This window comes from Protomyctophum parallelum, assembly GCF_964188405.1.
Source record: "Protomyctophum parallelum genome assembly, chromosome: 10".
NCBI classification, from domain to species: Eukaryota; Metazoa; Chordata; class Actinopteri; order Myctophiformes; family Myctophidae; genus Protomyctophum; species Protomyctophum parallelum.
Window position 1 is genome coordinate 20891381 of NC_139704.1, and position 26669 is coordinate 20918049.

The following is a 26669-nucleotide window of genomic DNA, read 5'->3' on the forward strand; positions in this document are numbered from 1 at the left end:
CACGTTGCAAACGCACCATGATCTGGTTGATCTGCTATTTTCTGCTGCTGTTTGCCTATTTTAGCCACATTTTCACCTATTATGACATAGCCTACCCAAAATCAAGTGGTTAATAAATGAAAACGGTCATACTTTGTTGACTTTCCTCACTTCATGCCCACTGGGGAAGTGAGCCACTTCCTTAGAAGAAAAATCACCAGTCATAGTAATATTATCAACAGACTATGGCGAGGTCCCATAAAACTGCATGGAGAGTTGTGGTTGCTTCAGGGACGTTACGTCGTTACAGGGACGGGACGGAGATATGCCCATGCTCATCAAAACCTGTTGCTCTTGACCTGCCTATAGCTCCACTAGAAAACCGGAGAAAAGATGCCAAACAAACCATGATGTCAGTGTCATGATGACACTGAAGATGAGTAGGCGGCTGGGATTTAGAAAAACGACACTTCAGCCATGTGCCAGTTTTGATTACAGTGTTGACTTATATAACAAATTGTGGCAAAGGTATCACAGAAACCTACAATGTTGGATATACTTCAGGTTTATAAGGAGATTATTTATATATTTTATATAAATTGTTAACCTTTCATTATTGTGCACCAAGATACATTTAGTACCAGCATTCAAATCTGAGGGGGGTTAAAACAAATGCCACATTTATTTGGCCCCTGGTCGTGGAACGACCTGCAGTCCAAGCTAAAATTGGCCCTGGAAGTTCCATTGAGAAGTTTCAAAAGAATCATCTTAGATGTAGATGTACAGTTCAACACCTGCACATGTTCGGATGTGTACTAGCCGTTGTATAGGAATATATATTTATTATTTCTGTCTATATTGTACATTGTGTATTTTGCGCCCTATTACTTAAAGTGTATCACTTAGTTAGGAGATTGTTGTATACATGTTATACTTTGAGGTATATCATGAATGTATTATTTAATGTATTATTGGCTATTCTGTAATTTGACATGTATGGTGTAGCATGTAATTTTATTTCTGCCCCTCGCCCCCTCTCTCCCTTGGCCAGTACATTATACATTCCTATATTCATTTATCCAAATTAGAAATTGGCATCTATCCTGGACTGAAATTCTGAACATAATTGTGTCAACTATCCTTGCTGAAGAGTTGTGCACTGTAAATCCCTGGTATTAATTTCATGTTGGCATTTGGCAAACACAGTAGCAGCAAGATCAAAGTAAATGGCATGAATTAGTCAAGAAGATCGTCACAAAGTACATTTTGTAGTGCTTCAAAGAAACTAGCATACCAGGTAAACATCAAACCCAGCATCTGAACAACATGTAACAAATAATTTAAATAACATTCTTAGCATTTGTGGTCAAGCACACAGTATATCTAATTAATGTGTAACAGCTAACAAGTAATCAAACAAGAATGACTCGCGTCATAACTGCCAGGTGCAGCAAGCTCAATATGGGTTTTTATCTCCCATTAGCTTAGACCATAGAGTATTAAAAGGATAGAGACTAAACTGGCATGAAGCTCCGCCCCCTCCACTATTCATGTCACTGGAAGTTGCTCAGTGGCGTTTTGAAGCACCCGGAAGGCTGCCGGAAGTACCGTCTATTTCCGCATTTTTTCGCTGATTCAGCATTTGGACACCAAATTTTGGTGTCCAAATGCGGAAGTGCAGCTGGGCTTTAACATTGAGCGCTCGGTTGCACAGGGTTTCCTCGTCAAGAATCCACGGGTCCGCCTGCAGTCCTTCCTCTTACCACTAGGGCCCAGCGCTTCAACATTGGAGTGCCTAGCTGGCCCCTTGGCTTAGACACTACGACTTCACGTTGCAAGCGTTCAGACTATGGGTTTTATCTCCCATTGGCTTAGAGGCAGCCAATCATGAAAAAGTGTCCACTCTGCCCTCACCAGAGCCATAGAGTAAGACAGAGTTACGACAACTCCGTTCACTTCATGGGGCCAGGGCGGCTCTTTTACATAGACTTCTAATGAATGGGGACAACCGGAAGTTTACGGAATGCATTGGAGTCTATGGGCTCGCGCATAGAGTATTAAAAGGATAGAGACTAAACTGGCGCGAAGCTCCGCCCCCTCCGCTATTCATGTCAGTGGAATTTGCTCAGTGGCGTTTTGAAGCACCCGGAAGGCTGCCGGAAGTACCGTCTATTTCCGCATTCTTTTGCTGATTCAGCATTTGGACACCAAATTTTGGTGTCCAAATGCGGAAGTGCAGCTGGGCTTTAACATTGGGCGCTCGGTTGCACGGGATTTCCTCGTCAAGAATCCATGGGTCCGCCTGCAGTCCTTCCTCTTACCACTAGGGCCCAGCGCTTCAACATTGGAGTGCCTAGCTGGCCCCTTGGCTTAGACACTACGACTTCACGTTGCAAGCGTTCAGACTATGGGTTTTATCTCCCATTGGCTTAGAGGCAGCCAATCATGAAAAAGTGTCCACTCTGCCCTCACCAGAGCCATAGAGTAAGACAGAGTTACGACAACTCCGTTCACTTCATGGGGCCAGGGCGGCTCTTTTACATAGACTTCTAATGAATGGGGACAACCGGAAGTTTACGGAATGCATTGGAGTCTATGGGCTCGCGCATAGAGTATTAAAAGGATAGAGACTAAACTGGCGCGAAGCTCCGCCCCCTCCGCTATTCATGTCAGTGGAATTTGCTCAGTGGCGTTTTGAAGCACCCGGAAGGCTGCCGGAAGTACCGTCTATTTCCGCATTTTTTTCGCTGATTCAGCATTTGGACACCAAATTTTGGTGTCCAAATGCGGAAGTGCAGCTGGGCTTTAACATTGAGCGCTCGGTTGCACAGGGTTTCCTCGTCAAGAATCCACGGGTCCGCCTGCAGTCCTTCCTCTTACCACTAGGGCCCAGCGCTTCAACATTGGAGTGCCTAGCTGGCCCCTTGGCTTAGACACTACGACTTCACGTTGCAAGCGTTCAGACTATGGGTTTTATCTCCCATTGGCTTAGAGGCAGCCAATCATGAAAAAGTGTCCACTCTGCCCTCACCAGAGCCATAGAGTAAGACAGAGTTACGACAACTCCGTTCACTTCATGGGGCCAGGGCGGCTCTTTTACATAGACTTCTAATGAATGGGGACAACCGGAAGTTTACGGAATGCATTGGAGTCTATGGGCTCGCGCATAGAGTATTAAAAGGATAGAGACTAAACTGGCGCGAAGCTCCGCCCCCTCCGCTATTCATGTCAGTGGAATTTGCTCAGTGGCGTTTTGAAGCACCCGGAAGGCTGCCGGAAGTACCGTCTATTTCCGCATTCTTTTGCTGATTCAGCATTTGGACACCAAATTTTGGTGTCCAAATGCGGAAGTGCAGCTGGGCTTTAACATTGGGCGCTCGGTTGCACGGGATTTCCTCGTCAAGAATCCATGGGTCCGCCTGCAGTCCTTCCTCTTACCACTAGGGCCCAGCGCTTCAACATTGGAGTTCATAGCTGGCCCCTTGGGCTCGCGCAAGTACATGACCGGGCTGTTTTCTGACCCCTTAATGTCGTAACTCTGTCTTACTCTATGGCTCTGGCATCACTAGTCTCAACATCGACAGTATAGCCAGGTTGCACCTGGCTAAAAAAAGCAACGGCAGCACAATTACTAATGACAACAGTTAATTTGTACTGTGTGGTTTACTCCCAGGTGGTTTTGTGAGGGAAAGGAGTTGGAGAACTGCCCAGATATTCAGATCCTCACCAATGGCGAGTTGCACTCCCTCATTATAGCCGAGGCTTTTGAGGAGGACACAGGCCGCTACTCCTGCTTTGCCTCCAACTTCTATGGCACTGACTCCACATCAGCTGAGATCTACATCGAAGGTGACTGCACAGTAAAACCCTGAGTAAAACTCTGAGAATGTAAAGTGGATCTATAAGGGATTGATTGATTGATTGAAGTTTTTATTTCACAGTATGCAGACGAGGTACATTTCAAACGAAAGCACAAGTCAATACAAAAACTGTTACTTTGTGCACGATCCACCATTTTCAATTCAACAGAACATTTAGAGGCGTACAACAAATATACACAAAAACATCTACAGTATGGGGAGAAAGGGGTGGGGGAGCTCAGACTTCATTATTATTAGGCTTATTATTTTATTATTACCTTATTATTATTATTATGCTCACTGTGTCTCACAGGCGCTTCTTCCAGCGAGTCTGAAGGGGAACAGCACTTTGAACACGTACCCCAGTGAGTATGTTGGCGACAAAGCGTCATCGCTTCTCATAAGTCATAATCCTTCCACGTTAACAATAAGGATTTCATGATAGTAACTGTAAGCTTAGACCCTCTCTTGTCTTTTTCTGCAAATGTTTTCAAAGAGTGCAAAGAAAAACGGTGACCGGCGGCCCCGCCCAGACTAAAGCTCCGGAGGCCGGCCTGACGGCCTCTGATGGAACTGAAGACTCCATACTTTCGTCTCGTTGCGCACCGCCTGCCGAGGATCAGGCCCAGGAACTGTCCTGTCGGCCGTCGGGCGAAGTGGCCACGGCACCGCCACAGCCCATCCAGGTATAGTGTTGATTTTGTCGACACTAAAACTATGACGAAAAATGTTCGTCGACTACCTTTTTTCACTGACGAAAACTAAATGGAAACTACATGAAATGTAAGCTACGATGACTAAATCTATTGACGATTTCGTCAACAAATAAAAACTAGACTAAAATGTAAGGGGGAGAGAGAGAGACTAGAGGAGAAGAGAAGTCATTATATGTTTGGTTAAACACACTGAAAATAGCAGCTCACAACGTGTCGCAGCGCGATACATTGTGAGCTTGTAGATCGGCTATTTTCAGCATGCAACCAAGTGTAAAATTACGACATTACGACACCACCATCAAGGCACGACCAAAATGCATTTTAGTCGACTAAATCAACTGTAGATTTAGTCGACTAAAACTAGACTAACACTAAAACATTCCAGGGGACTAAAACTAAATGAAAACCATTCAAAAGACTATGACTAAAACAAAACAAAAAAATCAATCACTGCATCCAGGTAACATTACAGAGCACGGTGCACACCGTGCCGGAGATCTCGGAAGAGTCTGAGGTGACCACCACGCTGCGACCTGCCGAGGACGAGGCAACGGCCTCACTGGTCCAAGTTGTCCCTAGTACGACGTCACCGCCGGGAGATTCCGAATTTCTAGACATCCAGGAGGTTCCGGAAGCTGACCCAGTTGCAGTCACACATCAACATCATGTACAAACCGCACCGGCGCTGCCATCATTGACCCCAGTGGTGTCCTCCACTCTTTCTGTCCAGGTGGCTCCTACACACACAGCCTTACCCGAGGTAGGACAGTTCTTTCATTACTGTGTATTTTGACATATACATAAAATACACAATTATTGTATTATATATATATATAAAAGGCAACTAAAAAACACAGTGAAGCAGCTTTCTGCTTCTACAGGCAGACGGCGTGGAACAAACTCCCATTATACCTTCGACAGACAGCCTCTCTCATTTTTAAAGCACAGCTCAAGACATACTTCTACACTCTTGCTTTTATTTTCAAAATCCTTGTTCTTTTCTCCATTGATCTGTAAAGGCACTTTGAGCTGCACCTTTCATGTCATGAAAGGTGCTATACAAATATTTATTTTATTCTTATTATATATTAGTTGTAGTTAAGTGATTGTAGATTTCCGTTGCTATTAAGTTCATTGCATCTTTTCTTCAGAGTCAAAACATGGACAACAGCTATTTTCAAGGGTTGGACGGCCGACCGCTCATGGCTGCACCAGTATTCACAAAGGTACACCGTTCTCTCTACCAAACACAATCTATATATGTCACAATTAGTCAATCTGAATGTGATTGTTACTGTGTTTATGAATGAATGATTGTTGATCAACTCTCTGCTGGCAAGCTAGAAGACCTATCTGGGTCATGTTGTGAATTGTAGACAGGTGCTCTTTTATGATGTTTTTGAATGAAGATAGGGAGTCGCACGCATATGACTTGGCTTAATAATCTCCAAAGAAAAATCCCTATTATTTCCCAAAGTAACTTGCCAAAATGTCTTTTATCACATTTAAACTTTCTCATAGCTAGTTAGCTACAGTCCGTAGACCTATATTCATGAAGACAGCAGCTTTCTATTCTGCTCCCCAGTTTGTCCACTAGGCGGGTCATCTTTAGCAAGATTTATTTATTTATTCTCTCCTGCATGTCTGTGACTATGAAAATATTACATAAAGTGCACCATGGCACTTTATCCATGTGTTGTGTTGTGTTGGGAACTTTTTAACTTGTCTTGTCTTTAGTTTTTAGCTTTTATGTTACCGGGTGTGTTATGTTTTATGTTGCACTGCAAGTGACAGGGGAAACGGTATTTGTTCTTTATGTATGTAAGTAGTGTACATGGGGGAAACGACTAAGTCATTCTGATTAGCATTTTGGTTTTTGTTGTATTTTATGCAAATACAAATGCAATCAATAATGTTTTTGTGCCACACATTTTGTCCCACCAGAGTCTGCAAGAGCTCTTGGCATGGGAGAGCCAGCTGGTGGTGCTGGAGTGCCGTGTGAAGGGGGTGCCCTCACCTAAAGTAGAGTGGTACAGAGAGGGAACGCTCATACAGGACTCTCCTGACTTTCGGATCCTACAGAAAAGTATGCACTGCCGTTTACTACCGTTTGACCATTTCACATACAGTACATCAGTGGTTTTCAACCTTTTTCATATCAAGACCCATTAACATTATTTATTCAGCATTTTAAGCCACGTCATGTTGTCGTCGGATATATATTTTGCCCACAATTCCATGGCAATTATTTTTACATGCTCTAATTGTGTAGACTTCTTGTAAATTAAGTAGCCTAATGCAGAGTATTTAACAATGATTTAGCTCTTGAGAGAGTAAAATTCAACCAAATGGACCCGTTACGCTCTCAAGAGAATTTTAAGATCTAATAGATCTTTTGGTTACCAACACTCCATCATTTAGCTGGGGACCACCTGGAACCCCCTCAAGGACCAGTGGTGATCCTCGGACCACTGGTTGAAAACCACTGTTTAACAATACATGACAAAACACTTGCACAATGCAGGTTATTTATTGTGACTGTATTTGATACGTTTTAACTGTTTAGAATTGTAGCAACATTAATGCTCTGTTCTGCCGAAGTAAAATAAGTACTGCAGATCTGTTCAAATAAAAAGTTAACGTTGAATTTAGTTGGCATTGCATTGATTATGAATGAGTTTGTATTGAACTGAAACTAATGATGATTTTGATATTGCTTTCTTCACACAGAGCCTAGATCCACGGCAGAATCAGGTACAAGATTTTCACATCAAGGACCCCCAAATTGATATGTATTTGACCGCAGACTTTCATTTGAAAGGAGTTTGTGCCAGGGACCCCCATAAAAGAATATTTGTCAACATTTGTTTAAAAGAAAGAAAGAAAGACATTTTGCTGTTGACCCCATGCATGGCAGTCCACTAGTCCCCCGACCCCACTTTGAGAAGCACTGTGCACTGTCCACTGTATACATATTAGTCTACTGAAGTGTTTATAACTCTTGGCTGAAGCGTCTCCTGTTCCTCTGAACATTGGCCAGGGCTGTGATTCCCTGCCTCTGCACCATATAAGGCACCTTCTCAACCTGTGTCAAAGCACCAAGGCCAGATATCATTAGAATCTATTAAAGCTCCCCCACACATGCCTTATTCCCCTAGACTGGAATCTGCATCACTACTACTACTGCTTTTGAAGAGCAAAATAACACATTTTCTGTTAGAATTGAGAATCTTCTCACATAAACAACACAACTGTAACACAACTGTAACATAATCTGATAATGTCGAATAAACGTAATCCGTTGATGATTGTTGTCTTGTCTATCGCCTCTAGAGGAAATCTGCACTTTGGTCATCGCTGAGGTCTTCCCAGAAGATTCAGGCATGTTTACATGCACAGCAAGCAACAAGTATGGAACTGTGTCCAGTATTGCTGCGCTAAGGGTGAAAGGTACCATTACTGCATCTTATCGCATTAAAAGATAAAACACATAAAAAACTAAAAAAAGACTGCAGAATCCTGAGTTCTGCCTCTTTCTTTCAAATTCCAATCAGGCAGTGGCAACAACAGCGGAAGAATGGACCTCGGCCAAATCCAGGAACCTTCCTCGTCAGACTCCACCGCTCCAGCTGCGAAGCCTCCGCCGGAGGCTGCCGGGACCAACAGTACGAAGGCCCATTCCAGCACCATCCGTTTAGACAATCTGAGCTCCAGCACCGTACGCCTGGACCCTCTGAGCACCAGCACCCTCCGCCTGGACCCGCACAGCTCCAGCATGCTGCGTACCGATGCCTCCGTCAGCAGCGCCAGTGTTCCCAGCTTGGACCCCCCGAGCCTCATCGGAGGCAGTCCCGGTACCGCCTCTCACAGCTTCAGCGCCCCGCGCCTAGACCCCCTCTACCTGAGTACGTGTCACCGGGACATGCTGCCGGGAACCAACGGAGGACACGTGGAGCCACAGGCTGCAGGCGGAGAGCTTCTCTCTTATCTGAAACCCTTCTCTGGTTCACCGATGGCCGAGTCTCCTCAGAGCTCCTCCGGCCTCAAGGCCGAGCAGGAAGTGTCCAGGCCCTCTTTGCCGACGTTATCTGACCTGGCTGCCGGCGGGGCCGCTAAAGTTAAGGCGGCCCCAAACCACCACAATGGGACCCCCACCGCGGTGGTGGTGCCCCTTCCTGATCCTCCTGCCAACTCCTGCCTCAAGGGCGGTTTGACCAAACACAGAGATTCACGCTCCAGCTCCAGGGTTGGCCGCCGTGTGCACTTCAGGTCGGTGTTGATTTCGTCCAGACTGAAAACGATGGCGAAAAATGTTCGTTGTACACGGTAGTCGACGAACAATTTCGTCAACACATAAAAACTAGACTAAATCAACTGTAGATTTAGTCAACAAAAATAAAACTAGACTAACACTAAAACATTCCAGGTGACTAAAGTGTGACTAAAACTAAATGAGAATGATTCAAAAGACTAAAAACTAAATCAACAATTTTCTGCCAAAAACAACACTACTTCAGGTTGCCAGAGGATGAGGAGGAGGAGGAAGAAAGTGACACCAGTCAGTCTGATGACATGGCTCAGGGCAATAAAGGACCACCACCAGTTCTGGCTAAACCCAAACTGTAAGTATAATAGCAAATAATTGTGATCTCTTCATGTGACAGTATGTTGAGTTGACCGCCTAAAACAGTGGTTCCCAAACTTCTTAGCCCGTGACCCAAAACACAAATTGTATGTCTCCCCCGGGACCCAAACTAGTGAAAAAAGCAGATCTACAAGCTCATAGTTTGTAGTTTGGCTATTTAAACATTGGTTTTCTAATTTATGGAATTTCTTTGATTTTTCGTTGATTTCTTCATGAAATTGCATTATTTATTATTTTACTCTGTCCCAACTCTGTCTGCCCAGTGACCCCCCAGTGACTCCCCAGTGCCTCCCCAATGTATGCCCATGAGGGCCTCCCTAGTGACCCCCCAGCACCGCAAAAAATCCTGCTTGGGGCGCCAGATTGCTCAGGACCGGCCCTGATGCTAGTGTTAAAAGCTATAATAACTAACATTGTATACAATATACACATTGTGTAGAATATGATATATTACATATGGGTTGTATAGATAGTAATTAGTGTTACATTATATGAGTTTGACTATGAGTGCTATATTTAGAAACAGCAGCACAGGTGGGAGGGCTCTCCTCTGTAAGGCTCCACACAGTAGATGTAATCACAGTCGCATTTCACTGTTGAATTGCATTTGGACCTAAAACATGTGGACTTTTCCTCTCTCCAAAACAAAGGATGGCATTTTCTATTTGTAAGTTAAATTCCACAAATTTGTCATTGATAAATCATTTGTTTAGAATTGTTTGTAATGTCAAATTGTGAATGCAACTTTAATGATGAGTTGTTTTTATGTGGCACTGTATAGATATTTTATCATACATGGGAAGACAAACTTTTAAATAATATTAAAAGTTCATGTATACTTTACTGTGATTAAATGTGCATGAAACAAGTGACAAAGCTCCTGTTTTGCCTGTTCTGAAAGTGTGTTTACCATGCCTTGCACAGTGTAGTGTTTGGAAGGTGCTTGAAGTACTTGTTGGTAGTCCATAAAAGGGAAGATAATTCTTCATTCGACTTGAGAGGCTCATACTCTCACCCATTCACAGCACCTCTGCTTTTCTTAACCCATTTTGACCTGGGACCAGATTATACTAAATGTCTTCTAAATCCTGACAGTTTTCAGAAAAACCTATGTTTCTATGTCAGTGGTTCACAAACCATTTCATGTCAAGGACCCCCACAATGATATGAAATTGGCGACTCATCTGAAAATATGTTGTTTCAGGGACCCCCCCAAGCAAAGATGTGAGTTAAAAACATTAGCTGTGAAAGACTATATAGTCACATTTTCACGACCTTTCAAAAATAGCGAGAGTGCCACGCTACAAGCTTATAGATCTGCTATGTTAAAACAGCTAAAGTTTAACGGTTAAAGTGGTTAAAAGCTATAAAGGTGACATAGATTAATATATTTTGACTTTCCTTTTCTCTTATCCCTTGCATCTAAATTTTGCCAGGGACCCGGCCCAGCTCCGGATCCTGCACAACCAGGTTCTTTTGGAGCAGCAGCAGGATACCGAACCCGCCGCAGCCCAAACCCAGGTCCAGATTCCACCTCATCATGCCCAGATCCAACCACAGACCCCCCCGAGTCCTTCCGACGGCGTATGTTGGTCACCCCGAATGCACCATGAACCACATCCACAGCCTGGCCTGCCCCACCATACCACCGTGACTCCTCAACAGGCCCTCCACACTGCTGCGCCTCCGCTGGCTACACCTGCGCCTGTGCCCATACCGGCACCCATAGTTACACCCACAGTTGCATCCGTAGCTGCACCCATACCTGCACCCATAGTTGCATCCGTACCTGCACCCATGGCCACTCCTGCACCACCCATCTTTGCACCCATGCCTGAGCCCATATCGCCCCCGTCCATGTCCACACCACCCACTGTCACATCCTCACTGGTCTCCACTCCACTGCCGCCCCTACTAAACACCACGTTTTCACCTCTGTTAAACATGACGCGCCTGGCCCCCGCGAGCACGCTTCCATCTTCTCCGCAGCTGAAGACGGCCCCACTGATGTCGCCTCCTCCTCCACGTGTCCCTCAGCTGAACGCAGCAGCCTCTAGTTCGTTGTTCAGCACAGCACTTCCCGTAACCCAGATGAACACCATCCACGCGTCCCACTTCAATCTGACCCCTTCATCCCTTTCCAGAACTGTGGCCTCGCCTCTTTTCAGCTCTCCTTTTACGCCTCAGGTCGGTGCGGTCCACACCTCATCAGACTCCTTCAGCAGCACCAGCTTCGTCTCCTCCTCATCGCCGCAGATCACCTCCCCAACTCCGCTGCTGAGGAGCACCCACGCCTCCTTGATGAACCTGGCCCCCGCCTCCCAGAGCTTCAGCTACGCCCGGCCCAAGGAGTTCATCGCGGCGCAGACGACGACGCCGCTCTCGCCCGTCCGGAGTCCGTCACCGACGGAGTCGCCGGTTCCCTTGCTCCACGAGCTGGCTGCGGAGCTCAGCTCCTCTGCGGCCAGCTCCCCCACCATCCCCCCGTTCAGCCCGACGCCCAGGTTCTTCCCCACGCGGGTGCTGGGTTCTCCCACAAGTCCTTCGTCGTCCCTCGTGTCGTCCCCCACCCTGATGTCGGCTCCGTACCTGAACTCGGTGTTCAGGTACGGTGCCCAGTCGCCGCCCCGGGCCTCCTCCTCTCCCACGTCCAGCAGCTCCACGCCCAGCCCCATACAGAACCCTGTGGCGTTCCTCAGCTCGGTGCTGCCATCGCTCCACACGGCGCAGGCCACCAACTCCATGGGCCTGCCCAAGCGCGCTCCATCAGCGTAAGCCACTTCCTGGATTACCAGTGTGCCAGTGTTAATTTCGTCGACTAATGCTATGACAAAAAATTTTGTTTTTCACTGACGAAAACTAAATGGAAACTAAATGAAAACCAAGCTATGATGACTAAAACTAAGACTAAAACTCACAACTAGTGGGTCCTGGGTTCGATTCCCGCTGGGGGCGTGTTCCTCCACGTCATCAGTGCCTATACCCAAGGCGGGGTTGGCGATAGGGCCTTTCTGTGTGGAGTTTGCATGTTCTCCCCGTGTCCCCTAGGGTAGGTACCCTCACAAAAAACATGCAGTAATCCTGGTCTCTATTAAACTACCTCCCCCTGGCCAGCTGGGGCGCCTGATGGAGGGGAAGGAACTGGTCGGAATAACGTGTTCCTTCCACACACTATGTCTGACCGGGGAAACTCTTCATGCATAGAAGGAAGCATGAGGTCAGTCCGCTGCCCCCCCAGGTTGGCAGAGGAAGTGTAGTGCCCCGATAATTGACACTGGGTGAAAAAATGGGTTGCAATTGCAAAATCGTGGGATAAAAATTGAGTAAAAATAAATACCGTATATTGACAATTTCGTCAACGAATTTGAACTAGACTTAGGGAGGGACTACTGGACAAGACATCCAGTTTAAGTAAAAGACAAGTGATTTTACACTTTGTTGCGTGCTGAAAATCTACATGCTGAAGATCTACAATCTACAAGTAGATGCTATTTTCAGTGTAAAGTCATTGCGACGGCATCAAGGCCCGCCAAAATGCATTTTAGTCGACTAAATCACCTGTAGATGTGGTCGTATATAATCCTATGATATTTATTCAACTAAAACTAGACTAACGCTAAAACATTCCAGGTGACTAAAACAAAATTAAGTTTTATTCAAAAAACTATGACTAAAACTAAAATCTAAATTTGATGCCAAAATCAACACTGCACGTCAGGTATGAGAAATGCAGGACATTCCATTACAAGGTTTTTGAGTGGTGCAACCATAGGGTGCAGCCACCCCAATGCCCAGCTTTGTCCGTCCCTGTGTCCCCATGTTTAGGGTACCAACAGGGGGCGCTGTTGCACCACTCACTTCAGACAGGTCTGATTTTTGTTTTATTGCCGTGTTGTGTTCAGGCCACCTCAAGGCATACTGAAGAAGACACCCAGAACGCGCTTGTTGTCCGACGAAGACATCCGTGACAGTAAAGAGCAGCTCCTCCAGGACATCGAGAAAAAGCTTCGCTTTAGGGACGATTCCCTGCGCTTTGGACAACAACATCAACAGGTACAGTACCACATTATAGTCTCCAATGCTGCAAGTGTCACTGAGTGGTTCCAACTGTGTGAATATGTGACTAAATGAGCTCCTGTGTTTGTTTTGGAGTATTACCAAATGATTGGTCTTGCCTTCCTAGTCATGTATTTGTGGTGGTGCTATGACACCTGGGGTCATCATCGCTATGTTTGCTTGTGGTGGACATTTTTGTCAACATTACATTTTTGCCACAGACATAGTAAAATGAGTGGACAAAAATATTACCAGAAACCCATGAATAGATAGCCCTGAATGACCACAATGGTCTGTAACTCTGAGAGTGTTCATTTGAACACTCTCAGAGTTAAGGGGGGTCTTTGCAAATAAAACATTTGAAAACCACTACTAGTGGACCCCTAATGTGCTATAGTGTCATAATAAATAATTGCCATACATATTCTGAAGAAAACCTAGAGATTGACATTCAGTAAGCTTATGATCAAAATAAGAACATTATTATAATGGTGTGTAAAACAGAAAATCTAAGCATTGCCACAGACAAGACCAAGTCTTTGCCATTGTCTGTGTACGGACATGTTGGTGATGGTGACCCCTGTATGACACTACATGGGGTAAAGTAGAATGTGGTCAGATGGACACTGAGGGTCCAGTGCTCCCATCATCGTTCCATTCCCAATCATTCATTTATCATATTCATTTGTCTTCATGTGTGTCTGTTCAATAACATCCATATGGATCACACATGATCCATGGTACTGAATGAGCCTGCCTGTGCAGTGTGTACTCGTCTATTCATCTCTGCGCGTGCGTGCGTGCGTGTGCGTGTGCGTGTGTGTGTGTGTGTGTGTGTGTGTGTGTGTGTGTGTGTGTGTGTGTGTGTGTGTGTGTGTGTGATCCTCATCCATCCCTATCCTCTCATAGAAGCTGAATTATGAGGGCAAAACGGGGAGCACCCCCCTTGGACCAAACTGTCCTGCTACTGTCTTTAACTATGAAGAGGTACAACAAGGACCTTCCTCCATTCCAAGCACTGTATTGTTTAAGGCTGTATTGGTTCCTGATTAAGTTACTCATATATAGTCATTTCAAAGGATATTTAATACATTATATTATAATGTTTGTACGGTACCTAATCTTTTTGTTATGCATGAATAATTCCCCTAAAACATAAACCTAGTTAAAGTTGGTCCAGTGATGGTTATATCTTATGATGTTGCTAATACAAGACATGTATTTACCATAGAGTTTCAGCCAATGCATCGTTCAATGAACATTGAAGAATTCCCCATTGACGCTTGCAGCCTTTATTAGCCCTGTATACTCTCAGCAAACCAATATAACAACCAGCTCAGTGGCCTTGTGGTTAGGAGTGTCCGCCCTGAAACTGGGAGGTCGGGGTTCGATCCCTGGCCGGGTCATACCAAAGATTCTAATAACAGGCCCCAATGCCTCCCTGCTTAATTGGCACTCGGCATCAAGGGTTGGATTGGGGGGTTAGATCAACTACAAATGATTCCTGGGCGCAGCACGGATTGAACCTATAAACAATTTAATTTAGGTATGGTTTTGCCACTCAATTCATGATTAACGTTCCAATTTTGGAGGTCTGGCTCATGGACTACAAACTTGATCATTTAGCTGGGGACCCCCTGGAACTGCCTCAAGGACCGCTGGTGTATGTGACAAATAGTAGGACTTTATAACATACCAGAACAATAGGTCATCATTTTATGGCCATTCCTGATCAATCTGAGCTCATCAAACCTTTACAATGTCCAAGCATATTTGCCTCGCTGATATTCAGTACTTTCGCATTGTGAGCTTGTAGATCGGCTATTTTCAAAAGTTTTATACATTTGAAAACTTGAAATGGGAACATTTCTGCTTAATGAGTAGCCTACTTTCTACTTTTGGTACTTTAAGTACATTTTGATGCCAATACTTTTGTACTTTTACTCAAGTAGAGTTTGAATTCCAGACTTTTACTTGTAACGCAAGTACTCTTATATTGAAGTATTGATACTTTTACTTAAGTAAAACATTTGAGTACTTTTTCCAAACACTCATGTTGATGACATCTGGGAACTCCATATATGGGGTTTTAAGGATTTAGAGAACCGCTGATCTGACTGACTCCTCAGTCACCCCTCGGGGCCTCTGTCTCTGCGATACAAACACCATGTTTGAAGTCAAGTCGATGGAGACAAGAGACACGCAACAAACACGTGCAGGCACTGAGAGATTACATGCATTAATAGAGAGACTCAGAGAAGATAAGATTGAAATGTCTTTACTAATCACATGTTGTAATATAACACAAGAGCATTAAATGCAGGCTTTTACACTGCATCTCTGTTCTCTGTTTTACACTCCAGCTGCATTTTCAAATACCAAGGAGGACTCATTTATATTTTTGTTACATGAACGTTTTTTGCTTGACAATTTGCATTTTGCTTGACGAATGACTCTAATCACTTCGCATTATTTATGTTATCAAGTGGTTTAAAGCCACAATATCTGTATCTTAATGTCCGTTGGTGGGAAGCCAGTTGGGAGGGGGGGGGGGATATCTGTCTCTGCACAAACAACTTCCTACAGGTTGGCCAAGGTTCTGGGTGGGATAGCATATTCCTCACAGTGGTGGAACTGAGTACATTTACTCAAGTACTGTACTTAAGTACCATTTTGAGGTACTTTTACTTTACTGGAGTATTTAAAAAAAAAAATCTGTACTTTTACTTCTACTCCACTACACTAACAATATTGCACTTTTACTTCACTGCAATTATTTTAAAACTTTAGTTACTTGTTACCCACGACGCATTGTGGAGCTTGTAGATCGGCTATTCTCTAAAGATTATTTTAATACATTTGAAAACTTTAAATAGGACATTCTGCACAATGAGTACTTTTACTTTTGGTACTTTAAGTACATTTTGATGCCAATACTTTAGTACTTACTCAAGTACATTTTGAATTTTGTACTTTTACTTGTAACAGAGTATTTCCATATTGCCGTTTTGATACTTTTACTTAAGTAAAAAGATGGAGTACTTTTTCCACCACTGATTCCTCAGCATGCTTCACGGTTTATGCCTTCCCAGTCAGATGACACTTGATTGTCGACACCCTTCTGAGGCCAAACGGTGGGGCTTAGCAGTGACAGGGTCTATACACATGGGGGAGAATTGGGCCAAACGGTCGGGCTTAGCAGTGACAGGGTCTATACACATGGGGGAGAATTGGGCCAAACGGTCGGGCTTAGCAGTGACAGGGTCTATACACATGGGGGAGAATTGGGCCAAACGGTCGGGCTTAGCAGTGACAGGGTCTATACACATGGGGGAGAATTGGGCCAAACGGTGGGGCTTAGCAGTGACAGGGTCTATACACATGGGGGAGAATTGGGCCAAACGGTGGGGCTTAGCAGTGACAGGGTCTATACACATGGGGGAGAATTGGGCCAAACGGTCAGGCTTAGCAGTGACAGGGTCTATACACATGGGGGAGAATTGGGCCAAACGGTCGGGCTTAGCAGTGACAGGGTCTATACACATGGGGGAGAATTGGGCCAAACGGTCGGGCTTAGCAGTGACAGGGTCTATACACATGGGGGAGAATTGGGCCAAACGGTCGGGCTTAGCAGTGACAGGGTCTATACACATGGGGGAGAATTGGGCCAAACGGTCGGGCTTAGCAGTGACAGGGTCTATACACATGGGGGAGAATTGGGCCAAACGGTCGGGCTTAGCAGTGACAGGGTCTATACACATGGGGGAGAATTGGGCCAAACGGTCGGGCTTAGCAGTAACAGGGTCTATACACATGGGGGAGAATTGGGCCAAACGGTCGGGCTTAGCAGTGACAGGGTCTATACACATGGGGGAGAATTGGGCCAAACGGTCGGGCTTAGCAGTGACAGGGTCTATACACATGGGGGAGAATTGGCATAACACCAAAATTGGGAGAAAAAAGATTAAAGGACTACTTCAGACATTTCCAACGATCTTCATATATTTGGTCCTCACTGATGCTCATGATACGGTAAAATGACAACATTTTTGTCTACTCGATCTGTTTCAGAAGAGGGATGTGGACAGTTCAGAAACCTGCCTACCAGTGACAACATCGTTCAGCAGGTGTTTTTTCTTTATCTTTTCTTTATTTTTTTATTACCGGTATTAGTGTAGATTTCCGTCTTACACAAACCCATTGACAATGAATGGAGAATTTTCATCATATGTGTCTAAGCAAATAAACGTTTTTTTTTTAAATTAACGCAAGAACAATGGCTTCCATTATAGCATGCCAACTTTCCAGGAATGCCTGCAGTTTCTATTATCTTGGAATCCCCAACGATGATGTCACTGGTAAGCGGGTTTCAGAACTTTCCGCAGCCCTCCTCTGAGACAGACAGAGTAAGAAATAAATGGATTACCAATTATATGAAGATAGGTTGAAAATGGCTGAAGTCGTCCTTTAAGATTAAAATAATGTCGTGAAATGGTAAATGCCCACCTCCAAGTGCCTGTTTCGGGTGTGTTAGGCACACAGAGATAGTGTTTTGCACCTCATGACGGTATCCATACGTCAGGACTTTAGACGAGCGACTCTAAAATGCAAAGAGATTGGTCCTCTGGTAATGTGACGTGATTCAGCACATTTATATAGTGCTCTTTCTTGTTCTAGGAGTACAGAGTGTCCAACTTTGAGCAGAGGCTAATGAGTGAGATAGAGTACCGCTTGGAGCGCATGCCAGTGGAGGAGTCTGACGACGAGGTGCAGCATGCGGAGGTCCCTACGGGGAAGTGCATCGCACCCATCTTTGACAAGAAGCTGAAGAACTTCAGAGCAATGGAAGGCGTGCCTGTCACGTTCTCCTGTAAAGTAGTGGGCATCCCTATACCAAAGGTGAGGACGAGGTCGACATATTCTAGATATAAATGATTTAATAATTCAATGTAACACATCACTAATCCAAATATTTAGTTTTCAGCTTTTTCCCCCCTTTGGTAAAGTAGTTTCTGTTGCAATCGTCATGTCTTGATCAATCTCCTTCAAAGTGTCGCCGCTTTGCATCAAGTGGCTAAAATAAAATAAAGGGTTGGCCTTCATCGTTAACGGGCGTTTTTCTCTTTAGGTGTACTGGTTCAAAGATGGTAAGCAAATCTTGAGGAGGAACGAGCATTACAAGAAGATCAGAGACAGGGACGGGACGTGTGCCTTGCACATAGAAACCACCAACAATGACGATGACGGAAACTACACCGTCATGGCAGCTAATCCCCAAGTAAAAAACCTCACACTCCACTTCCTGTGTGCTTCCCAGCTTCCCTCTTCTTCTTTTTTTGCTCAACGGCCAAATCTGATCAGCTGTTTGATTTCCTATACCAGGGACGTATCAGCTGCTCTGGACATTTGATCATCCAAACGGGTCCCCCAAGAAACCGAATGACGCCTATTAACTCTCAGAGGTGAGTGATCTGCCGAGGTACAGTATGGACCAAACATCCTGCAGCATGGATGCACAATTGCGCATGCAGGATAATTATTTTGGGCCTTTATTGATTTTGATTGATAATTTTATTAGACAATAAGATGCAAAACAGTACATGGTACAGTAACGCACATTTGGCCATGGAACATCATCGAAGAAAGATCTTGCGGTCTTGTTTCCATCCGGGTCCCATGCATGCATTCACAACAACATCAACAATAACAACAATTTCAATATCTCAACAAGACATTAAATCTATGTAGAACAAACATTATTTCTAAACAATTGCGACCTTCGTCATATAATCGGTTCAGGAATATAATATAAAAGAAGACATATCACAGACTTTCTTTTCGATGTGCACAGAGTACCGGTACATAATCTTATTTGAGGATCTAAACAGCGGCAGGTATTGTTTCTGGTGGTATCGCAAGATTTGGCTGCCAGATAGGAAACAGTGGACAGTTACTGTCTATATGTCATTCAAAAATGGTGTTTGCTCATGAGCTGGTCACCGGGCTCTCATTGACTCCAATGCATTCCACTGAAATTCTGGGTGTAGTTGGGCTCCCATGGTGCGACGAACCTGCCGTCTGGAATTGTGTGGTAGCGAAACTGACGTTGGTGTCTTTACCTTCTTTTTTTATATACCTTGATTACAGGGTGCGAGCCCGTATACAGGAAGTCGAGGAGGGAGAGCAAACGCAGGAGCGGTTCTTTCGACCTCACTTCCTCCAGGCTCCAGGTGACATGGTTGTTCACGAAGGAAGACTCTGTAGACTAGACTGCAAGGTAGGTGGCAGGTGACATGAGACCCACGGAATGTTCTGGCGGCATTGTCTTAGTGGAAGTGCCGTTTATTCCTGCCGTTGTGTTTCCGCAGGTGAATGGTCTTCCTAACCCTGAGCTGATGTGGTTGGTCAACGGGAGGCCAATCTATCCAGATCTTATTCACAGGATGATGGTGCGGGAGAATGGCATCCATTCGCTGGTCATTGACCCTGCCACACAGAATGATGCCGGCACCTATACCTGCATTGCAAGTAATAAAGCAGGACAGAGCTCCTTCTGTCTAGAACTCAAAGTCGTAGGTAAGGACTTCATCATACTGTACTGTGTATATATGGTAGTAGAATTTGTCAGAATTGTATTGAGAGGATGGCCCCTTGAGATGCAGCATCTCGTTTTAGAGGGGGTCCTATACATACAACTACAACATTACAGCAGTGCAAGTACACAGTACTAAAGACACATACAGTAGGTGCAACATAACATACAGTACAAATACACAGGACATACACATACAGGTACAGTTAGCTTGCTCCCCTTCTCCCACCCCACCCCTGACCCCGACTCATTTACATAATTATGGAAATAATGGAGAAAACAGTACTATAATCTGTGTCAAAGTTAGTAGTAAACATGTGTGCAAAGCAGTATTAGCAGCATGAACAGGTTGTTAGGAGATGTGAATACAGGGAAGTCCTGAAACGGCCAAGAGAGGTGTATATACATATCAGTGTAATACTACCACATCAAACAGATTTTAGTAATAAATAATTAGCCAGAATAACATTATAGTACTCTGTGCTGTGCAAAATAGAGTAATCTTTTGAGTTGTGTCCACTTCAGAGAGAGAAATGAAGCAGGCTCCTCTGTTTGTGGAGAAGCTTCAGAACACAGGCATCCCAGAGGGCAGCCCTGTCAGGCTGGAGTGTCGGGTGGTAGGCATGCCCCCTCCCATTATCTTCTGGAAGAAGGACAATGACACCATTCCTAAAGCCACGGACAGAATCAGGTTAGAGACCAGAGTTCAACATCGGGGACTTTTGTCTGAATTTGCACGCAATACACATTGTATAAGTACTCAGAGCTTGCAAGTCATGTTAGCATGACTTCTACCCTAACCCTATAAGTATCTGAGGCGTCTGTGAATGTGTATTTATTTCAGCATGCACCAGGATCCTACTGGATATGTGTGTATCGTTATCCAGCCAACCAGGAAAGAGGATGCTGGCTGGTTCACAGTGTCAGCTAAAAATGAGGCTGGAATTGTATCTTGCACGTGCAGACTAGACATATATGGTAATGTGTAAAGAATAAATCTCTCGGCAGCCACAGTTGCCATCACACCATCTACTTACACAGTAGAAACCTCAGTGTTAATCAATTCATATGGACCATAGGAAATATCATAGGCAATATCCAACAGTTTGATCATTACTACTAAGTGAAATACTGAGGTTTAATTTAACTCTCAGTGACCCTTACAGGTACTGTAACTCAGAGTTAAATGTTCACAGTACAAGATGTTTACTGTCACATGCACGTGTACAATAAAACTGGTACCAACATTTAGTTAGGGAAAGTTAGCGAAATGTGTGTCTACTATCACCTATCAATTTGTTCCAAGCCAACTCCCTTGTGAAACTTTGTGACAGCTGCTGAAAGTTGGGGTACCATTAACAACCTACTGTATATATGGCAACATTTTCAAAATGTCATTATGCTTTAAGTAGCATGTGACATGTCAAACTAGGGGGGGTTTCATGATTCTAAGTCCATTGCAAGCATTAGTTTTGCACAAAAAACACTCCTTGGGCTAAAGTCGGCCATAGCCACTGTGCCAATGTGTTGGCCTCATCACATTTTGTGATGACGGCTATGGCCATTTTTTGTCGAATAAGTGTTTTTTGTGCAAAACTAATGCTTGCAATGAATTCAGAATCATGAAAACCCCCTAGTTTGACACATCACATGCTACTTAAAGCATAATGACATTTTCAAAATGTTGCCTTATAGGTTGTTAATGGTATCCCAACTTTCAGCAGGTGTCACAAAGTTTCCCAAGGGAGTTGGGTTGGACCAAATTGAGAGGTGATAGTAGACACAAATCCATAGGCTGAAAAATACCCAGGAATTTGCTGTGTACGTATTACTATGTAATTGACTTAGAATCTATCTCAAATATTATGTCAAATAATCATGTAGGCAAGTGGTGATCATCAATCTGCTTAGTAAAAGTCTTCTTGTCTGTGTGGACCCGCAGCTCAGTGGCATCAGAGCGTCCACATGCCAATGAAGAAGGCTCCTCATCGCGCGGGCAGCCGCTACGCGGCTCTGACAGGCCAGGGGCTGGACATCAGGTCAGCTTTCCCCACGTCTGAGAACAGCCCCATCCTGTTCTCCAGCTCTCCTCCTGAGGTTACGCTGGAGAGCGAGGAGCTGTGAGACCGACCGCCTTGGAGGCTGCAACACTGTGAATATTCGCCATGCACGGCAGAATCCTCTGAGGTCTCCTGAGAATGTAATGTCAAGGGTTTCTTTATTCCAAAAGCACTCCTCCACATTTTTTGGCAGAATCCATTTAATTAGAGTAAACCACAGTTAAAGTCTCTTTTCAAATGGTGGAAAGAATGAAACTCTTGATGTACTGCGTTCTACATTTTGTGATAAATTTACCTTTTTGATTTGAGGTGGCGACTGTGGATAAGACAATTAAGAGCTTTCAGGATTATTGACCATATCCACGGCCACCTTTCACTCTCACTTTACACCCCTCCACCCCCCAAGTATGACACAGCAACTCAATGCAATTTGTGAATATGGTCAATTGCCTCCAGCGTATTGTGTGATATGAGTGATGCATTTAAAGTAAGGGATGCACTCAAAACATAGTAACAGAAGAAGTTATTGTCTCACCTGCTAGATGGCAAAGCTATCGGAACTGATGGTAGGTTAGTCACCATTCCTATTTATTTGTCATTTGAAGAGTGTTATTCACATACAAAAATAATAATAGCAAAAAGACAGACAGGTTTGCAAAGTCTTAGTTCACAAGCCACTGGTGGAGTTGAATTATTCATACCGTTTTTTTTTCTATACTTTGTTTCTTTGTTTAGGTTGTTGTTGAATGTTTGACAAAATATTTCATTTTATGTTATATTCTACTGTACATCTGCTCTTAAACTGTAGTTGTACTCTTGATACGGTACTTGTACCGTATATATTTTTGAAAAACATGTTACAGTATATTATACCAATGCCGGTGTGTTTGAAAGTTTATATGAAAGGATTCATAAATTATTGTTTAAGGAATTTATAAATTATTATTGTTTATTATTAATTAAGTATGATGAAAAGATTAATATAAGTAAAGACATTATTAGAGTATACTGATCGATGTTTTATTGTGCCATTTAGAGCCGGTTCTTTAATTTGTTCCAAGGAATGCGGTTTTACATTTATTTAGTGAGAAATCGAACATGTAAATGGATCACACTTTTGCACCATGTTTTGGCTGAAGGAGACGCAATGCAGTATAACGAAGTCACTTTTAAAGATGATATACTGTACTTTATGTCTCTTCTTGCGTAACTACTCATTTTAGCTCATTGCCACACAATTGAACTCTGTTAAGACTCAAGAGTAGCACAGTGAATTCACTGCAGTTCAAACACAAAACGTCATGTTTATGCCAATATAAAGTGAGGTCTTTGTCCTGCTAAGTGCTAATGCTTAATTTATACTCTGTGGTACGGCGGTGTGACTCGGCGAATGTCGCTTGAAGTCGGATGTTTTCGATGAATGACACTGTCTTACGATGAAGTATGCATTGGGCTTAATTCGATAAGCAGAATAACACAACGAGCTGCATTGGCCATACTTTTAAGGCAGTAGAGTCTTTAGCCACTTTTAGGCTAATACTATGAGTTTCAATGTCAAAGCAGGCTTAATTGATTTAGGGACACCGGCGTTGAGTGAAATATTGGATGTTAAGACATAACTTTGATTGAAACACATTTATGAAACATCCAAGTCGGTATAAAAAAACAATATTAAGAAAAATAAATGTTTTGAAGCACATATTGAATTAATGTAAAATTGCACAATGTAAAATAGTAGGTTGTTTTCTCAGAATAAAGTTATATTTATTCAAACTCAAAGTACCGGTATTGTAATTATCTAGCTCAGTGTTTCTAAAACTTTATTCTCTACCATAATGTTGAATTCACAAAACATTCTTCCTGATACTGACAATATTGTTTTGTATTTCTGTCAAGGGCCGATTCATACTCCTATTTTACCGCTGTAGTGCCGAAATGATTTCGGCTCGTCAGAAATTTTCAGTAGCACCGAAGAGCCGACTTTAGGACGGTACCCTCCCCCCGAACCTCAAATGACGTCACATTGTAGGCTCTACAGAGCCGAACCGACTTTTATTCGGTTCTAAAATAGGAGTATGAATCGCGCCTTATAAGCGCGATTCATACTGAAAGATTCTGCGGTAAAATAGGAGTATGAATCAGCCCTTAGCCTCCCCACCCTTAACTGATTGACTGAGTACCCCAAAGGCAGTGTCCCATTTAAAAATCGGTGTTCTGGCTTTATCAAGTAGATATAATTATCTGCATGGTGACTAGACATCACCTGATATTTCTCAGATTTGATCACTGATGTTAACTCACTTTAACGTGAGTTTCAGTGGTGGAAATACTTTTGAAGTTACTATATAGTAACTAAAGCTGTTAAAACATTGTAATAGTTGCCTCTGAGATGTAGCGATACTTCATTTTGTGTATGAAGTATCACAGGATGCCTGAAGGTCTATTGACCGAAACTTTGCCATAAGCCTTAAGAAAAGTTGTTCTTATTGTGCAAGTGCAGCCGATGTGAGCCTGTGAGGGTTATTTAATTTTGTTCTATTTGTATGAAATATTAAAAAAAATGCACTTGGTTACTTTCACCACTGTGTTATTTAATCTCCTCCCAATTACACACTTTTTCTTTCCTATGGTGAAATGTTCCACAACCATTAATGCTATAATGACCATGTTATAATACAAGCTTTCCAGTGACGCTGACACCATAGTATGCACAAATGGCAAACCTTGTAAACCAATTAACCATTGCTAATCAGTCCAATTAGAGGAGAATAAAGTTCAAATAGGCATGAAATTACATTCACCTTGCGTGACCCACTTACACCCCCCAGGCTCATCTGACCAGCTGCCAGGACTTCTTGTTAGCTGATTGGATGTGTTCCAGAGTAATACTAATAATTGGCTTTTTTAGACCATGCTTGACCAGAAAACAATTAAAACCATAGTATTTGGGGAAATACAGTGGTCACTAATAATGGATGCAAGTTTGATTGATGGATACTTTATTTGTCCTTGCTGAAATTAATTTACTGCCAAGCAGTCATCAGGATAGGACAGACAGATCATACAATACATTGACAATAGTATTGACAATTGACAATACATACTTCACAGCTCCTCTCTTGCAGAGAGGAAAAAAGTAAGACAATGTGATGTACTGTATGTAACAACTAGGACGGTACTGTGACATGATTACAACACAAGAAATTACTACTGTCATTGAATGGTATTCCTTTTGATGGCAACATTATCTGTGCAGGCAATGTTTCGACTACATGCTCGTCATTGAAAGCAATGTATGCCATGAATGAATATGCTTAATCTCACAATAGATGATGTGAATGTAATGCAATTTATCAGTTACATTTATAAAGTCAAGCCATCCGTGCTCAGAATAGCCAATCAATTTCTTTCCTCCACAACTTTCTCCCAGACGGAATCATATGCCCCATGCCGTAATCTTCACTTCTCCTGTTCTCCATATCCTCCTTTCTGGATTAATTCTGATAACTGACACCATCACAACAGGCGGGTCACTCTTCTCCTGTGACATATGGCTTTATGAGCAAGTTTAGTTTTTTTGTGTTGGACGTACAGTGCTCAGACAAGCCAATCACGTGAGGGATTGGGGAAAAAAAACAAGCCTCTAAAACACGACCGGTAGGACTAGGCCCATGTCTGAGTCGAGACCCTCAGACACGACAAGCAGCAGCTGGCCAACTACATCAATCTGTAATCAATGAACCAACTGGTAGATGGGATTATATGCCTAATTGCACAGCCTATGCCTGAAATGACCAGACAGCACCAGTTTGCGACCATGACCCAATATTAGGAACAGACATTATCCTGTGGCTTCTAATAGTGATTAATCATTCAGTATGCTTCTATGACCCCAAGCTTTTAGTGTCCCATTTGTCACAGCGATGCCCGGTTAAAATGTTATGTTACAGACACCAGAAAACAGAGGAAAAAGCTCACTTCTTCCTCTGCCTGTAAAACAGTGGTGTTGGAAGTACTCGGATTCTTTACTTATAAGTAAAAGTAACAATACCGTTATTATAAGTAAAAGGCCTGTATTCAAATTTCTCCTCGAGTAAATGTGCAAAAGTATTGGCATCAAAATATAAGTGCATCATTGTTTCAACACAGTCACCCCTGCAAAAATAAAACGTGCTCCAGTATTTTATTTGGTGTTACAGGTATTTTTGTTATTATATAATTATTTCGACATTTCTCAATTATTTTGAAAATAGCAGATCTACAAGCACGTGTGTGTGCGTGTGTCCGCGTGCGTCCGCGTGTGTGTGCGCCCCCTCCATGTATGCTTTCACACTTCTTGATGACAGACAGACAAGTTATTCTGTCTATCTCATTTCCTCGGACCACTTGACAGATCAATTATTAATTTCACATGTGGTCCCCAGAATGCAAACAACACTAATGCATGCCACATACTGTGCTTCATTAAGAACACGTACAGCACCGACACACAATGTCCAACATGATCACACGTAACCTACAGTAATTGGAGAGATGCTTTTGTATTGGACAAATAATTTCTGCGATCTCAAATGTTGTAGAAATATGTGTAACATCTTGTTCCATATTGTTTTAAACCACTAATCTAATCCCTTCCAGCAAAAGGCAGCTGAATGTTGTTTCAATCCCCCCAGGTTAGGGGCCACACTTACACTTAACTTCTGTTGCCTCAGGCTAATCTCAGATTATCATTGTTATCATGAGGACAGTAGCAGGATGCTA

At 43.4% G+C, this 26669-nt stretch overlaps 1 protein-coding gene across 4 annotated transcripts in view; it reads left to right on the top strand.

Moving 5' to 3' along the window:
- Nucleotides 1-24478, top strand: part of mypn (myopalladin) — a 33852-nt gene extending 9374 nt beyond the window's left edge. The window contains exons 3-23 of one of the 4 annotated variants that reach the window (XM_083775690.1): nucleotides 3653-3828; nucleotides 4153-4204; nucleotides 4336-4525; nucleotides 5016-5315; nucleotides 5707-5781; nucleotides 6500-6641; nucleotides 7286-7309; nucleotides 7889-8005; nucleotides 8110-8824; nucleotides 9073-9177; nucleotides 10637-11971; nucleotides 13103-13253; nucleotides 14166-14243; nucleotides 17934-18155; nucleotides 18385-18534; nucleotides 18639-18718; nucleotides 19404-19533; nucleotides 19625-19832; nucleotides 20374-20539; nucleotides 20693-20826; nucleotides 21791-24478. In XM_083775690.1, coding sequence (XP_083631816.1) covers nucleotides 3653-3828; nucleotides 4153-4204; nucleotides 4336-4525; nucleotides 5016-5315; nucleotides 5707-5781; nucleotides 6500-6641; nucleotides 7286-7309; nucleotides 7889-8005; nucleotides 8110-8824; nucleotides 9073-9177; nucleotides 10637-11971; nucleotides 13103-13253; nucleotides 14166-14243; nucleotides 17934-18155; nucleotides 18385-18534; nucleotides 18639-18718; nucleotides 19404-19533; nucleotides 19625-19832; nucleotides 20374-20539; nucleotides 20693-20826; nucleotides 21791-21972 — 4732 coding nt within the window. In that variant the 3' untranslated portion in view covers nucleotides 21973-24478. The remainder of the gene's footprint in view (nucleotides 1-3652; nucleotides 3829-4152; nucleotides 4205-4335; nucleotides 4526-5015; nucleotides 5316-5706; nucleotides 5782-6499; nucleotides 6642-7285; nucleotides 7310-7888; nucleotides 8006-8109; nucleotides 8825-9072; nucleotides 9178-10636; nucleotides 11972-13102; nucleotides 13254-14165; nucleotides 14244-17933; nucleotides 18156-18384; nucleotides 18535-18638; nucleotides 18719-19403; nucleotides 19534-19624; nucleotides 19833-20373; nucleotides 20540-20692; nucleotides 20827-21790) is intronic. The other 3 variants (XM_083775691.1, XM_083775692.1, XM_083775693.1) reach the window with 3 other exon arrangements.
- The last annotated feature ends 2191 nt before the right edge of the window (nucleotides 24479-26669 follow it).